At 33.5% G+C, this 14,757-nt stretch overlaps 1 protein-coding gene and 2 long non-coding RNA genes across 4 annotated transcripts; 1 reads left to right on the top strand and 2 right to left on the bottom strand.

Moving 5' to 3' along the window:
* Window positions 1–304: 304 nt before the first annotated feature.
* Window positions 305–1,860, bottom strand: LOC107921869 (uncharacterized). Its single transcript, XR_005909285.1, has 2 exons — window positions 1,579–1,860; window positions 305–491 (listed from the first exon to the last, which is right to left on the bottom strand). It is a non-coding gene; the product is annotated as an uncharacterized lncRNA (long non-coding RNA).
* A 3,547-nt stretch (window positions 1,861–5,407) lies between these two features.
* On the top strand, window positions 5,408–6,513 carry LOC121213830 (uncharacterized). 2 transcript variants are annotated; one of them, XR_005909284.1, is made up of 3 exons: window positions 5,408–5,544; window positions 5,608–5,704; window positions 5,937–6,513. It is a non-coding gene; the product is annotated as an uncharacterized lncRNA (long non-coding RNA). The 2 variants fall into 2 exon arrangements; XR_005909283.1 differs by lacking the exon at window positions 5,408–5,544 and having other exon boundaries at window positions 5,567–5,704.
* Window positions 6,514–12,586: 6,073 nt separating this feature from the next.
* Window positions 12,587–14,449, bottom strand: LOC107920932 (glucan endo-1,3-beta-glucosidase 7). The gene is made up of 3 exons (XM_016850766.2): window positions 14,198–14,449; window positions 12,811–14,127; window positions 12,587–12,730 (listed from the first exon to the last, which is right to left on the bottom strand). The coding sequence occupies exons 1-3, from the start codon at window positions 14,256–14,258 to the stop codon at window positions 12,696–12,698; spliced, it is 1,413 nt and encodes a 470-aa protein (XP_016706255.1). The 5' UTR covers window positions 14,259–14,449; the 3' UTR covers window positions 12,587–12,695.
* Between the last annotated feature and the right edge of the window lie 308 nt (window positions 14,450–14,757).

Here is a 14,757-nt window from a genome sequence, read left to right as displayed (position 1 = left end):
TTAGTGATTTTCTAAACTCGGAACAGGGGACTCCAAAAATAGATCTAACCATTTCTCACTAAAATTCACATATCTTAAAATATAAATTTCTTTTTGCTAAACCGTTATTTTTATATAAAAATAGACTTAATAATATTTCATTTCATATATCATTCACCCTCTAATTCATTTTATACTATCCTAGGTGATTTTTCAAAGTTACGTCACTATTTCTGCCTGAATTCTGTTTCTTTGCAAAATTTTACCATTTTATGATTTTCATACCTAATTTATCACTTAGACTTTTATAACAATAATTAACTTCATCCTTGACCATTTAAACAACCATTCATCATCAAATACTTACACATCATTCTATAGTAAAATCATATTTACAAATATACAAAATTACTAAATTCCTATACATGCCATAACTAAAAGAAATGTTCACCACCACAATTAGCTCAGAATCGGCTTTGGATGCTGATTCAACAATCCGACTTTGACCTAACCTGCGCACGGAAACAACCGTACGCTGAGTATGGAAATACTCAATGGTATTACCATAATTCGAATTAATAACATTAATCGACAAATTATATACATTTTATTTATGTCTACAATTATTCATTAATTATCTCATGCATTAAATCAACTTGATAATTAATAACAATAAGCTATAATTCAAATCTTGTATTTAATTGTATTCATACCTTATTTCACTATCTCAATTCCATTGGATTTTTCTTTACATCTCATTCCAATAGTTCATTTCAATTCATATACAATTCATTTCATTTAATTTATATTCAATATAAATTTTATTGCAATTTGTACTCACTAATATCATATAACAAAATTTACTCTTTATCATATCATGAACTTTGGGTTCATATCTTTAAATCTCTTATCTCGATTTTCAAATTCTCACATCAATTCACAATTTCACTTTTGTCCACAGCTTATACTCTTAGCCCAAAGTAAATTTTACAGAACACCCCGGATATACGGAACAAATACAGAGAGCACAAATGTGCTAAACAGAGAGCACTGACGTGCTAAATATCAGAGAGCACCAACGTGCTAATATCAGAGAGCACCAACGTGCTAATAATCATAGAGCGCGCTAAAGTTCCTTAATAAGTTCCTTAATGGCATGCCACTAATATCCTGGTAGTTCTAAATTCCATCTACTTGGGCATTAAATATGAATCTCATTTATTTAAATACTTTATAGAATTATTTCAAAAAGGATTTATCATTTCTTCGTCATTACAATTTACTACTTATTCCGCAATTCACATATATCACACTTATTCACAATTTAATTCACTTTTATTCCATTCATATATATATATATTTTTAATTCATTTTCCACTCGAATTCATGTACAATTCAATATCAATATTCATCTTATTATTATCTTTTTTACTAAACATATTATTCAAAATTCAACAATTATTATTAATAAATTCAATACCAATACGTATATATATATTCATTCAATTCTTTCATGATACTCACCTTAATTTGCTTATCATGCATATTAATTTAAATTTCAACGATTAATAATTAAATTCAAATTATAGTAATACTAACCGTAATTTCTCTCGAGTCACTCCTTGCCCACTTTCTCCTTTCCTTTCTCGGACAATGACTCGTACACGACATTAGCTACGTAATTAAACAATTAAAAATCATTAATACACAATTTCATTAAAATATTTCCTTTTATACCTAAACTTTACCCAAATTCTAATTTGATCCCTTACCAATACTAATTTTATTTTTCCCAATCTAACTCTATATTCTCTCTTAATTCTTACTATAAAGTCAATTTAATTCCTCAATTTCACCATAAATCCCTAATTTCGGGATTCTTTCAATTTAATCCCTATCGATTCAAAACTTATATTTTATTTTACAATTACATTCTTTACTAACTTCTAACTTGAAATTAAATCAATTTAACCCCTAACTAAACCTATATATTTTTCTTTCTCAATTCATACCCTTATTCTACCCAATTTCTTGCTAAACTCATATTTAACTATTTAATTTTTATCATGTTTTCATAATTCCGAATTTATTTCAAATTAATCCCTAAAATTCAAAACTTATAGTTTAGTTTACAATTCAATCCTTTATTCAATTCCAATCAAAATTTCTATCAAATACATCCCTAATTTAACAATTTATTCAACATGAACCATGCTTAATAATCTACTAACTTCCAAAATTTCAACTTAAATCAAGTAGTATTTTGTTCTAGGATTTCAAAAAAAATATCAAAATTAAGAGAAAGGGGGATTAAATTGACTTACCAAATTACTTTAAACCTTAAAACCCCAAATTTCCCTTTTTCTTTTCTTTTCTTTCTTTCTTTCCTTCCTTCCTTCTCTGTTTCGTTTTGCTCTCTGTTTCTTTCTTTCTCCCTTCTCTGTTTTGTTTTGCTCTCTGTTTCTTTTCTTTCTTTCTTTGTCATATATATAATAATATAATAATATGATATATTAATAATAATATAATATAAAAACATAATTATTACTTACGCATGTATAATATAATATATATATTTTAAATTAAAAATATCTTAGATTTTTCTTTTGTTATGCCGCCTCAACTTTAGAAAAAGGCATAATTGCCTATTTGGTCCTTTAACTTTTCTTTAATCTATAATTAAACTTTTATCCTTACTTCAATTTAGTCCTTTTTCATAATTAACTATCAAAGCGTTAAAATTTCTTAACGAAACTTTAATATTATCCTATTGACACTCCGTAAATATTTTTATAAATATTTACGGCTCAGTTTATAATATCGAGGTCTCGATACCTCGTTTTCGACCCAATTTACCTAATAATTTCTTTTAAATCACAAAATTCACTGATTCAAAAATATTTCTAAAATCACACTTAACTTATAATTATTAATTAATAAATTTTTCTAACTTTTTTTTATCAATTTTAGTGATCTCAAATCACTATTCTGACACTACTAAAAATTGGGCTGTTACAAGTTGCAACAGTAGAAATGATTCTAAGGGCAAAGGGACAAAGGATATGTAAGGTTTTCTCCTAAAACGCATTGTTTCATCATCTTCTCTGGCAACCAATGTCGACTCAACACATGTCACCTATAAACTCTTACTTATCATTGCCTCCATTCCTTAGGCGTAGTGGATTTAGTCCAACATTTATGGCTAATATTCTAGAAGATTTTAGGCAACCCTTCACCTGCAACATGCCGCATACACCTCCCAAACCACCCGTTGTTGCACTTTTCGATTTCTCTAGTTCTCACACAATCTACAAGAAGAAATATCTCAAGGAATGCTATTTTATAACCTATCTTGCAACTAAGGGAAGAACAATTATTATACCCCTATTCGGACTAGACACATGGAGATGATTGTCCACCTCCTATCCACCGTGCTGCCCTCAACTGCTCAGCCTCCTAAACTAGCCACTCATCATGAGATCACCCGTTAATAGAGGGAACATCCTCTGTCATCAAGCTATCATTTTTTTAGCGTGAGTACTTCTCTAAGTGTGAATGCTCTCTTCAAGGACCACTAGGCCCAAATAAACATAATAATCTCGTACTCTCTCAAAAGGAATAATAGAATGGGCCCTACCTTATACGTCCTCACCTACTCAATGATGACAACTTTTTTATAACAACCTACCATGTCACCACTACTAGACAAGAGGACTTCTCCTATAAATACCTTTTAAGATGATGAGAAAGGGATCTTCTTCCTCATTAGCAACCTTGAGCACTACTCCTATAAATAATCCCGTACTCTTTCAAAAGGAATAATAGAATGGGCCCTACCTTATATGTCCTCACCTACTCAATGATGACAACTTCTTTATAACAACCTACCATGTCACCACTACTAGACAAGAGGACTTCTCCTATAAATACCTTTTAAGACGATGAGAAAGGAATCTTCTTCCTCATTAGCAACCTTGAGCACTACTCCTTGCAATCAACCTTCTTAGCCTTCATAATGATCTACCTCTTTCTCTTATCTTTCTCTAACTCTTCCCTTATTTAGGTAAACTAACCCTTTTTAGCACACCTCCACCCTCTCCTCTTTGTCTTTGCTTATTCTTAGCCTCAAACTTTTTAAAAAAAATCAATTAAGCTCCTCCAAACTTTTCACACCTAATTTAGCCCTTGAACTAACAAAACTGCTCGAATAAGCCCATTAACTAATATTGACCGTTAGTAGTTAACGAAAACGATGATGTGATCATTAATAGATGCCACATTAGCATTATTTGTTGACATGATAGTGCAACATCATCATTGGTTGCTGACGTGGCAGTTTTACATCATCACCGAAGGTTAACATGGCAGTGCCACATCACATATAAAAAAAATAAAAAAATAATTTTAAATAATACATAATGAATTTGGACACATGTTTGTCTAGGTTCATTTGAATATCAACCTCAAGTTTGTCTAAATTCATTCTAGATTTATAAAAAAAACTTATAAAAATTATAAAAAATCATTAAATTTTATAATAATTACTATAAATTGATTAAAAACCATAACTTTTTATATATATTAAGTTATTAAAAACCATAAAAAATTATTAAAAAATCATGTATAAAAATTGTTAAGAAATTAATTAAAAATCATAAAATTTTATTAAAAATAAATGGTTTGTTATAAAATTTTATAAAAAAATATTTTTCTCATAATTATTAAATTATTTGATTAATATAACATTTTTTAATGTAGCTAGGCATTTATTAAACAAAACAAAACAGAGTCCAACAAGAGAAATAATAAAAGAAAACCAGCTCAAAGCACGGGCAAAAATCGAAGGAAAAAACAAAAAAAAACCCAGCCTGGGCAGCTCCCACGGGCAGCTCCCACCACAATAGAGAAACGAAATGAAAATCCTAGGAGGAGTTGAAAACCAAAAGCAAGCAGAAAAAAAGGAGCTTCAAAGGTTTAGCCTAAATGACGCCAGTTGTCTAAAAGAATGAAGCAGATAAATCTGAAACAGCAGTTACCAACAGTGACCGATTGCGCAACCCTAACATAGGTCTCAGAGTGACGAGATCCCCCGGCGATAAGCCAAACACAACTTTCACCGCTGAAGCCAAAACCCACTAAAGAGATCCTTGTCAACAACAACGTGAGGAAGCCCAATCGGACCCAATGCAAAGTTAGTCAACCGCAACCATCCCGAAAACCCGTCGATCCCCGTCCACTACTAGAACAACAAAGCTGGGAACATCATTGCGCATAAAGGAAGTACCATCCGTGTGCAATCCCATAGTAGCCAAAAGGTGAGCAACGGTGTTACCTGTACATAAGACATAGGGGAAGCAACAACTGTGAAAAGAAGCAACCAGCACCTGCACATCACGAATATAAGCCCCGATAGCAGAGAAGTCCAGAGAAAAAGAGTTGACCTTACGAATCACAGAGAGTGAATCACCCTCAAACATCGCATCCTATAACACAAGATCTAAATCCAACCGAACAGCCTGATAACAAGCCAACACCTTTGCTGCAAATGCCGTTAGAACATGCAGGGTAAGCACCAAGATCGACCGGAAAACCTATCCTAAACTATCTTTGATAACAAATCTCGTGCAGGATAACAATGAAGGTACATTGAAGGCAGCATCCAAGTTTACTTTTAACACAGTGCCTTCCGATGGCCGCTAGTGCTCTAATCCAATGAGACGACCAGGTAACTTTCCGTGTATGACATCAAATTTTAGGAGATAATTTCTGACCTTACGGACAATATCATGTACCTGAACAATATTATTATCATGGACATGTTGGTTACAAGCATGCCATATGAACCATAATGCACATACCATTTACCTAGAAACAACAAGATTAAAAATAGCCAAAACATAGTAAAGCCAATCTTAAAAAGTAGTATTAGAAAAATCATCTGGCCATGTAATTTGCAGTTTATTCCAAAGACCGGTAACCAAAAGACAGTCGCGAAAGATGTGCTTCAAAAATTCAAGGGAAGCAAGGCACCGAGGGCATAAAACAGAGGATCGTAACCTTCGATTATAGAGGTTATGGTAGCTAAGAATGTACTTTTTGTAAATGTGCCAAGTTGTAATTTTAATTTTCGTTAGTAGTTGTAGTTTCCAAATTTTCTTGTACTCAAACCTGCCAGAGTCAATGGTACTGGTGGAGGCTGATGATGTAAGAAGGCTGTATCCACTTCGAACCAAATACACTCCTGAGCCATCCATACCCCACAACAAGAGATCATCGTGTGCTTCTCGAGAAAGAGGAATACAAATGACCCTATCAGCCACATCAGAACCCAACACTTCGGTAAGTAAATGCTCATTCCAAATCCTACTGTGATGATCAATGAGGTATGATACATATATGACAGTCTGATGAACCCCTTGTTGTAAACGTTGCATAGGTAGGTTGGGAACCCATACATCATTCCACACTCGTATCCTGGTACCAGTACAGATATGCCATACACCTTCGAATAAAATAAGCCCTTTGCGGCCCAAATGCTCTTCCACAGATAAGAAGGATAAGTCCCTAAACTTGCATTCAAAAAATCACAACGCGAAAAATATTTTTCTTTAAGAACACGTGCAAACAAAGAGTTCAAATAAGTCATTAAGCGCCATCCCTGTTTCACCAATAAAGTGATATTAAACTTTGACAAGTTCCGAAAACCTAAACCCTCGTATTTTTTAACGTACACAAATCTGCCCAAGTACACCAATGAATACCCCCGACCACCATGACACTTCCACCAAAAACGACTAAGAACACCCTCCAACTCGACATAATAAGAAACGGGTAAAATAAAGGACATTGCAAAAGTAGGAATAGATTGTAGGGTGCTCTTGATAAGAACTTCCTTTCCCCCTGAGAAAGAGGGCGGACACACCAACTACCAATTTGTGCTTGCATAGATTTTTCAATTCCTGAAAAGCTCGTTGACTGTTACGCCCTACTATACTAGGAAATCCCAAATACCGCTCTGGTTCAGTACAAATTCGAACACCCAAACAATGAGAAATTGTACCTACGAGTGAATCAACAACTTTCAAACTAAAGTAGATCAAAGACTTTGCAAAATTGACACATTGCTCGGAAGCATATTCATACTCCACTAAAACATCATTGAGGGCTAAAGCGCCTTCGACTAATGCATTTCTAAAAAGAATACAATCATCTGCAAACTTCAAATGGGAAACCTGAGGACCCTCACGACTAAGCCTAGCCCCCTAACCAAATTGTACCGAGGTGCCTTTCACATAAGAGAAGAAAGTCCCTCACTACAAATAAGAAACAAATAAGGACTCAAGGGATTCCCTTGGTTAAGGCCTCTGCCCGGTGAAAAAATATGACCCACCTCATCGTTCAAAATGATTGAATAAGAGACTGAATTTATGCAACCGAGAACAAGATTCACCCATTGCCTAGAAAAACCCATACATAACATTAGAAGCTTCAAGAAAGACCATTCTACCTATCGTACGCTATGCTTATATCAAGTTTCAAGAAAAATGTCCTCTCTTTCCCATACGTTTCCTATGATAGAAGTTAAGAATCTCGTATGCCAAAATGATGTTATTTATAATCAAACGACCAGGAATGAAAGCACTTTAAGCCTCGTCAATACACAAATGCAAGACAGCCTAAAAATGGTTAACCAGAACCTTTGAAATAAACTTGTACAACATTGTACATAAACTGATTGGGCGAAATTGTTGCATACTGGTAAGGTTCGTGACTTTGGAAATAAGCACAAGATGTGTCTTATTAATATATGTAAGTGACAACCCATCATTCAAAATATTTAGACAATAAGACCCGATTTTGTCGCCCACAATATGCCAAAACTTCTGATGAAAAAGAGTAGGGAGCCCATCAGGACCCGAGGCTTTTGTGGGAGCCATAGATTTTATAGCCTTATACATCTGCACTTTTGTGAATCTAGCGGTAAGGGCCGAATTTATATCCCTCGTATTACACTCCGTAATCTCCTCAAGAATATGACTAGGATCTCCTTGACCTCTAGAGGTGAACAAATTCTCAAAATACGAAGTTGAAGCATCAAACAGAGCCCCTGTGTCCCACAGCAAGCTACCATTATCCTGCGTGAGACAAAAAATTTGATTTGTCTGTCTCTTTTGAATCGTTGAACGATGCAAAAACCTTGTGTTCTTATCACCTATTTTCAGCCAATTTACCCGCGCCCATTGTTCCCAGTAGATTTCCTCCTTATCGATCTTCAAGTTTATATCAAGGTTGGTAGTCAACATCTCCATCAAAGTCTCATTAGAGATGTCCCCCGCTGAAGATCCGAAAGACGATTACGCAGATGCCCCAGCAGGCCTCGCTGTCCATGTCGCAAACCAACAGCCCAACATTGTAACTCGCGACAAAGAAACCCAAGACGCATCAGATAACTACCCGCACTACATGCCCAAAGCCCAAAAACTTCCAATTCACATGGGTCTTCCAAATCCCACCAAGATTCAAAACTAAAAGGACGCATAATCGGTCGCAAAAGTTGGGTAGTGTCAATAAGGAAAAGACAATAGTCCGAAAAAGAGTGTGGAAGATGCCACAGAGAGTAAGTTGGAAAAAGATCTCACCAAGCCGAGTTTGCTAATCCTCTATTCAGTCACTCCCTAATGTTATTATCAGCAATGTTACCCCGTTCCCATGTAAACCACAGTCCAGTATACCCTAGATCGTCCAACTGACAATCTGCCAAGACAGATCGAAATTCCTCCATCCGCCGTTCCTCCTAGAGAGTGTCTCCCTACTTTTTAAAAGAGAAGAGAATCTCAAACATTGAAATCCTTTTTTTTTCTCATGCAAACTATTGAAAGTCCTAAAATGTTAGGCATTGTTAATGACGAATGGATTTTTTTTAAAATTAATGATCAATGATTGTACTTTAATAAAACGAAAAAAATAATTTTTATGAACTTTTATAAAATATTTAATTTATTTTTATAAAATTTTATGGTTTTTAATTAATTTATAATGATTATTTTGAAATTTAATTAATTTTTAATTTTAAATTTTTTGTGATTCCAGAATGAATCTAGACAATTGTATGTCTAGATTCAAATGAACTGGGGTAACCATTTATTTAGATTCTTTCTATACTTATTTTAAGAATAATTTTTTATTTTTTGAAAATTTTTATTTTTGTTGACGTAGCACTACCACATTAGCCTTCAGTAATCATGTGAAACTGCCACGTCAACGATTAGTGATGATGTGGCACTACCACGTCAACAAACAATGTTGATGTGGCGTTTGTTAATGGTCACGTTAAGATTATTGTTAACTAGTAATGGTCAATGTTAGTCAAAGGGCTTATTCGGCTAATTTTATTAGTTTAGGGGCTCAATTGGGTGCAAAAAGTTCATAAGAGCTTAATAGATTTTTTTGAGAAAGTTTGACGCCAAAAATACCATTCAACCTGTTATTTTATTATTAAAATTTGAATATTGAAAAATATTTATTATATTTAGATTTAAGGGTAAAAAAGGTCCTTATAAAAAAAAGCAATTAAACTCTCAATTAAGCTCTTAAGAATGCACTCAATCGAACCCTTAATGACAAAAAAAAACCAACTAAGTCTTTTTGATAATTAAAATCGTTATTAAATGATTTGATTGTTAATAGGCACTTACGGGACTAACAAAATGAATGAGAAACTAATACATGACATGCCACTTGGACAAATATACGTACCATATAATTAAAAAAAATTAAAATCCTAAAAGTTATAAAAATATATTTAAAATACACATCTAGAATGAAGTTGAACAAATGAACATTTAAGTTTATTTGAATTTGGAGATCTATATGTCAAGCTCATTCTAAATGTAGTTTAGAATATTATAAAAATTTATATATTATTTTAAAAAGTTGTAAAATATTATAGAATTATAATTATTAACATTAATTCATAAAAGATTCTATAACAAACTACAAAATATCATAAAATGTTTTAGATGTTAAAAGATAAATAAAATATTATAAAATATAAAAAAAATCATCAAAATTTTGTCTATGTCATGTGCTCTTATGTAACCCCATTTTGCCTTGCTATAGAATTTTTGGAATTGCTAAAATAAACACAAAAGTCATGTTATTTGATTTTAGTAATTCAAAATGGCATTCATCAAAATATCTCAAATTAATAAGAAAAATTGTTTTAAGAGATTATTGTGTTCATTTTTTTATATGAATTATGAGTACAATGAATACATACAAATTTGATTTTTCATTAACTAAAAGTATAATAAATTTGTTATGTAAGTTTTTTAGGCTTAATTTGATTTACATATCATTAAATTAATATATTACATCATTGTATATATTATATAATCATTAAATTTAAATTTTATAAATTTGAATAATTATTAACTTTGAATAATTATTATACATATATAATAATTGCAATAATTTTTGTTTTATATTCATAATTAATTTTTTAAAATTTATTTAATTTAAAATTTATAAAGATATACTGTTATTTATAAATTTTTAATATAATTATATAATATTTAAAATATATTTTCATAAATTCGGACTTTTTTGGGTTTTAAGTAGGATCTATCTCGGGCTTAAGCTTAGATTGATCTCGAGTTTGGATCTTCTCGAACTCAAGTTTTCTTAAGCTCGAATCAACACCGATGGGTTTTTAAGTTCGAGCTTACCTTGACGGTTATGTTTACAAAGGGGTGGACCATGTTTAACTTTGTTTTTAATCACAAATTAATTATTAATCATAAAAGATTTGATACAAACCTCCAACCTTTAAAGGATAAGAAAGAAAAAGTGCAAATCATTTTTTAAGGCGAAACGATTATTATTCCAGAAAAAATTTCTTGGAAAAGCTTTCCAATTCTAATATATGTAAGAGCTGATGACATGGTGAGTACGTTGCAGCCCTGTAGGAGCTCCATTCGGCTTGGAATGACGGTTGAAGACTGCTAGATGATGCCATCATGGCTGATAAAGATTGAAATGCTAATAGAGAAGTCCAATCTTAAAAAACCAAGAAGCATCATGATTTTATATGCTTCAATAATCCATACAATACGTAGTTGAAGTTAAACAAATGAACAAAAAAAGCAAGCTTAACCAAAATCTTGCAAAACCCAGAAATAGTTTTCAAGTATAGACACCAAAAAGATCAAATCTTGGAGTAAAGAGTTTATATTTTCGGTACATTGTTTGTTTGAAGGATAGGTGTCGTAGAGGGTTCAAAGACCCTGACTTTGAGGGCAAAGTTTTGATTTTAATTGTATCATGTTTCATATTTGTCTAACTTTTTCAAGTGCAGTTTAAATAATCTTAATGTGATGTTTGTAAGAATCTTATGTGGACCAAACTTATTAGAATTGGTGGTGACTTGTAAAACTCTCTTTATATGTATACATCTTATACCAAATATGATTTTAGTGAACAAATTTGGTGAGAATTTTAAGTACTGTTTATGGTACAAGTTTTAAATTTAGTAAGTAGCTAACCTTCTCTTATTTTGGGTAAGTATATTTGTATATCTTACATGAAACCTTGCCTCCTTATATATATTTGCTTAATTTAGATTTTCTTTTTCTAATTTTGGAAAATATTACCATATATATAAATTGTGAGATAAATTAAAATTTTCTTTTTCCCTTTTTCATGTCTTGCTTTGTTTATTTTATTATAATTTGTTTGCTGTATTATTGTTGATAAGGGAAAGTGATTGCTTTTGATTTTCATTTCTAATTTTTATTTGTTTACGTAATAATAACATCAACAAAAAGATCATTCTCTTCTAAGGGATTCTGATGATTTTAATTTTGTTTTAAATGATATTTACATAAAATTATGAACATGTCATGATCGTGGCAACCAATGCCTTCAACATTTGAGGCATGGGGTCCCATTCTAGATTTTATAATATGTATTATGTCCATTTCGTGAATTAACTAATTAGTAGGCAATAAAATGTTGGTAAAATGGTTTTATTATAAAAATATTGTTTTGGTCTCAAGCAATGAAGAAGAAGCTACTTATTATGACTTGTAAAGTCCAATTCACGAGCCTATATATTATAATTTAAAAGAAAAGGTTATGGATAGGTTTGTTTTGTAACTTGGTCCAACCCAACTACTAGCCCATTTTATTGTTTATTTAGTAAAAAAGTATAAAATTAGGAGCCCAAATGGCTAATGGAATAATTTGGTATTACACTTTCCCATTGGGTCTTCTTCATTGATACCAACTCCAAACCCTATCAACCTAATATTCCTCAAATGTTCCAACAAAGCTTTAATACTGTTTCAATGTCCTAATAACATCTTGGTGTGAGTTAGGAGAGGGATGGTATGAATCTGTAATTTTACATTATCTTTGTTTTTTTTTAATGGGGAATGACAAATCAAATTTTTTCTTTTAATTTTCAATTTTTTCTCCTATTTGAAATGGGTAAAGATGACGTAAAATCATAATTTCATACTATCATTTCTCGTGATGATTTTCTATTGATTAACCATAATTGAAATAGGTTTTGTGATGGAGATTTAGTTAACCATAGATTTTAAAATTCGTAGAAATCTAGATTTTGATTATGAGAAATCATAAGATATGATTACAACCCTCATCCTTGTCTATTATAAACTACAAGTGTTGGCCAAAGAAAGCTATTGCTGACATTAATATCCTGTGGGAAATTGACAGTTCCCAAATGCTGCAAAACCAAGACATGAAAAACTGCATGAGTGAATTAATTTGAAGGTAAATAAGATAAAGGAGAGAAGAAATACGTACAAGGAGGTTGGGTGGAGACGTAAGCGGTACCGCTGAAAAAGCATGACCCACTCACACGTGCCTTCTTTTGATAGTAACTATTGTAAGCATACGAGGCATGTGCAACGAGTGAATTTGGATTATAACAAGCACCATTTGGTTGAATTGGCCCACAATCAGCCCCTCCCTCACCACAAGCATAATCCAACCCCTCCTGCAGCTCCTCCGCCTCAGCGTTGGGGCTCGCCATGCACCAGGTCTGCCCTGACGTCGCCTTTGACACTCCTCCCCAGTTGTTCACAGGCGCCGTCTGATTCACGTTGCTCGCCGGTGGTGACTGGTTACCATTCAGCCCCTTTTGTGATAACGGTATGTTATATACCCTTTGTTCATTAGGGTAAAATAACCCATAGTTTCTCTCTGATGTCGGACCTGGTTTTTGGTTCTCGTTAAACAAAGCAAATATGTATACATTAAGTGGATCGTTGGGTCTCAAAGGGGTTCCATTTCCGGTCAAAACTCTTCGTACTAAGTTACCATTATACGCCGCCGCGTTGTCTTGGCTTGCACCAACTTCAGCCGCATCCCCGGCTGAAGGCCACCCTGTCTCCGTCACCACCAACTTTAAGTCATCATATGTAAGAGCCGACATGGCGGCATAAACGGCGTCGACTTGAGCTTCGAAAAGGCTTTTGTATCTCAACCCGTTACCCGAATCAACCACCCCGGGATTGTCTTTGAACAAAGAGTAGTCGAGTGAGATTGTTTTACTGTTATCTTTGTATGCGAAGAAAGGATAAACATTGACCATGAGGTAGGACCCGGTTTCTCTCAAGAAATCCAACATGGGTATAATCGTAGATTGTACCTGGTTCGTTTTGAACGAACCGGCCGATGCAGGGTACGAGTTTCCCAAGCAACTGATAGCAACAGGGGATGAGACTTTGATGTTGGAATCCAACTTTAATTTAACCAGTGAAGCCTGGATGGTTTTCATGGCGGGTACAACGAATTTTGTCGTGTCAGTTATATTCTCCGCGATAACTTCGTTTCCGATAGCTATGGCTTCGATCTTCGTTGCAGGGTAGTACTTAGCTATGTTGGCTTGAACCCAACCGTCGGAAAATGACTGATCATTGGCCGCCGAGGCGAGCTGTTCGTTCGGAAGACAGACAACCACGCTGATCCCCGAGTTTGCCAAAGCTGTTAGGACCGCAGAGTCGCTATCGAATATCTTCACTTTCGCCACGCCCTGTGATTTCAACAGTTGCACGACTTTGTCCGGTGGTGGCAAGTTGTCGGCCACTCGACCATAGTTAATCCCAACCGAACCAGCATCTGCAAAAATGAAAAGACAAAACATTGAGTTCTACAGGGATTGAACTTTGAAGTTCATATATATATATACCTGAAACAGCAATGGCTGAAAGGAAAAGAATGAGAAAGTTGAAAAAAGATAGGGAAGCCATGCCCTGTTCTTGGGAAGGAATACCAAATCTAATGATAGAGAAAATGGGGAGTTTAAACGTAGTTATATATAGTTTGGATTGAAATCCAATGGAAGCCACCAATCTAACCCTTTTCTCGCTACTATTTTTAGGTTAGTTTTACATGAGTCGACATACTGTTTCTCCGTTTCATTTTACATCAGTAATAGTAGTTCACTTACGTCGGATCTCATCCATGAATTGTGGAAGTTAAGTTAGCTCCCATTAGCAGCAAGGACCTATGATCATAGCCACACATCATAAGCCAATTACAAGATTGTTAACCTCATGTTTTACATTGATGATTACGGAAGTTGGGAGTTTTACTTAAAAAGCTAGCTCTCCTCTTAAATTCGTAGGTTGAGTTGACAACCAATTGATGTTTGGTTTTGTTATAGGATCAAATTGGAGTAAATTCCTCTAAAAATCATTAATGCGGTTGGGAAGTGACAAGTTTTTGCTATTCCAAGTTAACTATTTT

The sequence above is a fragment of the Gossypium hirsutum genome, chromosome D01 (genome assembly GCF_007990345.1).
Source record: "Gossypium hirsutum isolate 1008001.06 chromosome D01, Gossypium_hirsutum_v2.1, whole genome shotgun sequence".
Taxonomy (NCBI): domain Eukaryota; kingdom Viridiplantae; phylum Streptophyta; class Magnoliopsida; order Malvales; family Malvaceae; genus Gossypium; species Gossypium hirsutum.
Note: the sequence above shows the minus strand (reverse complement) of the source record. Positions and strands in the feature narration are given on the sequence as shown.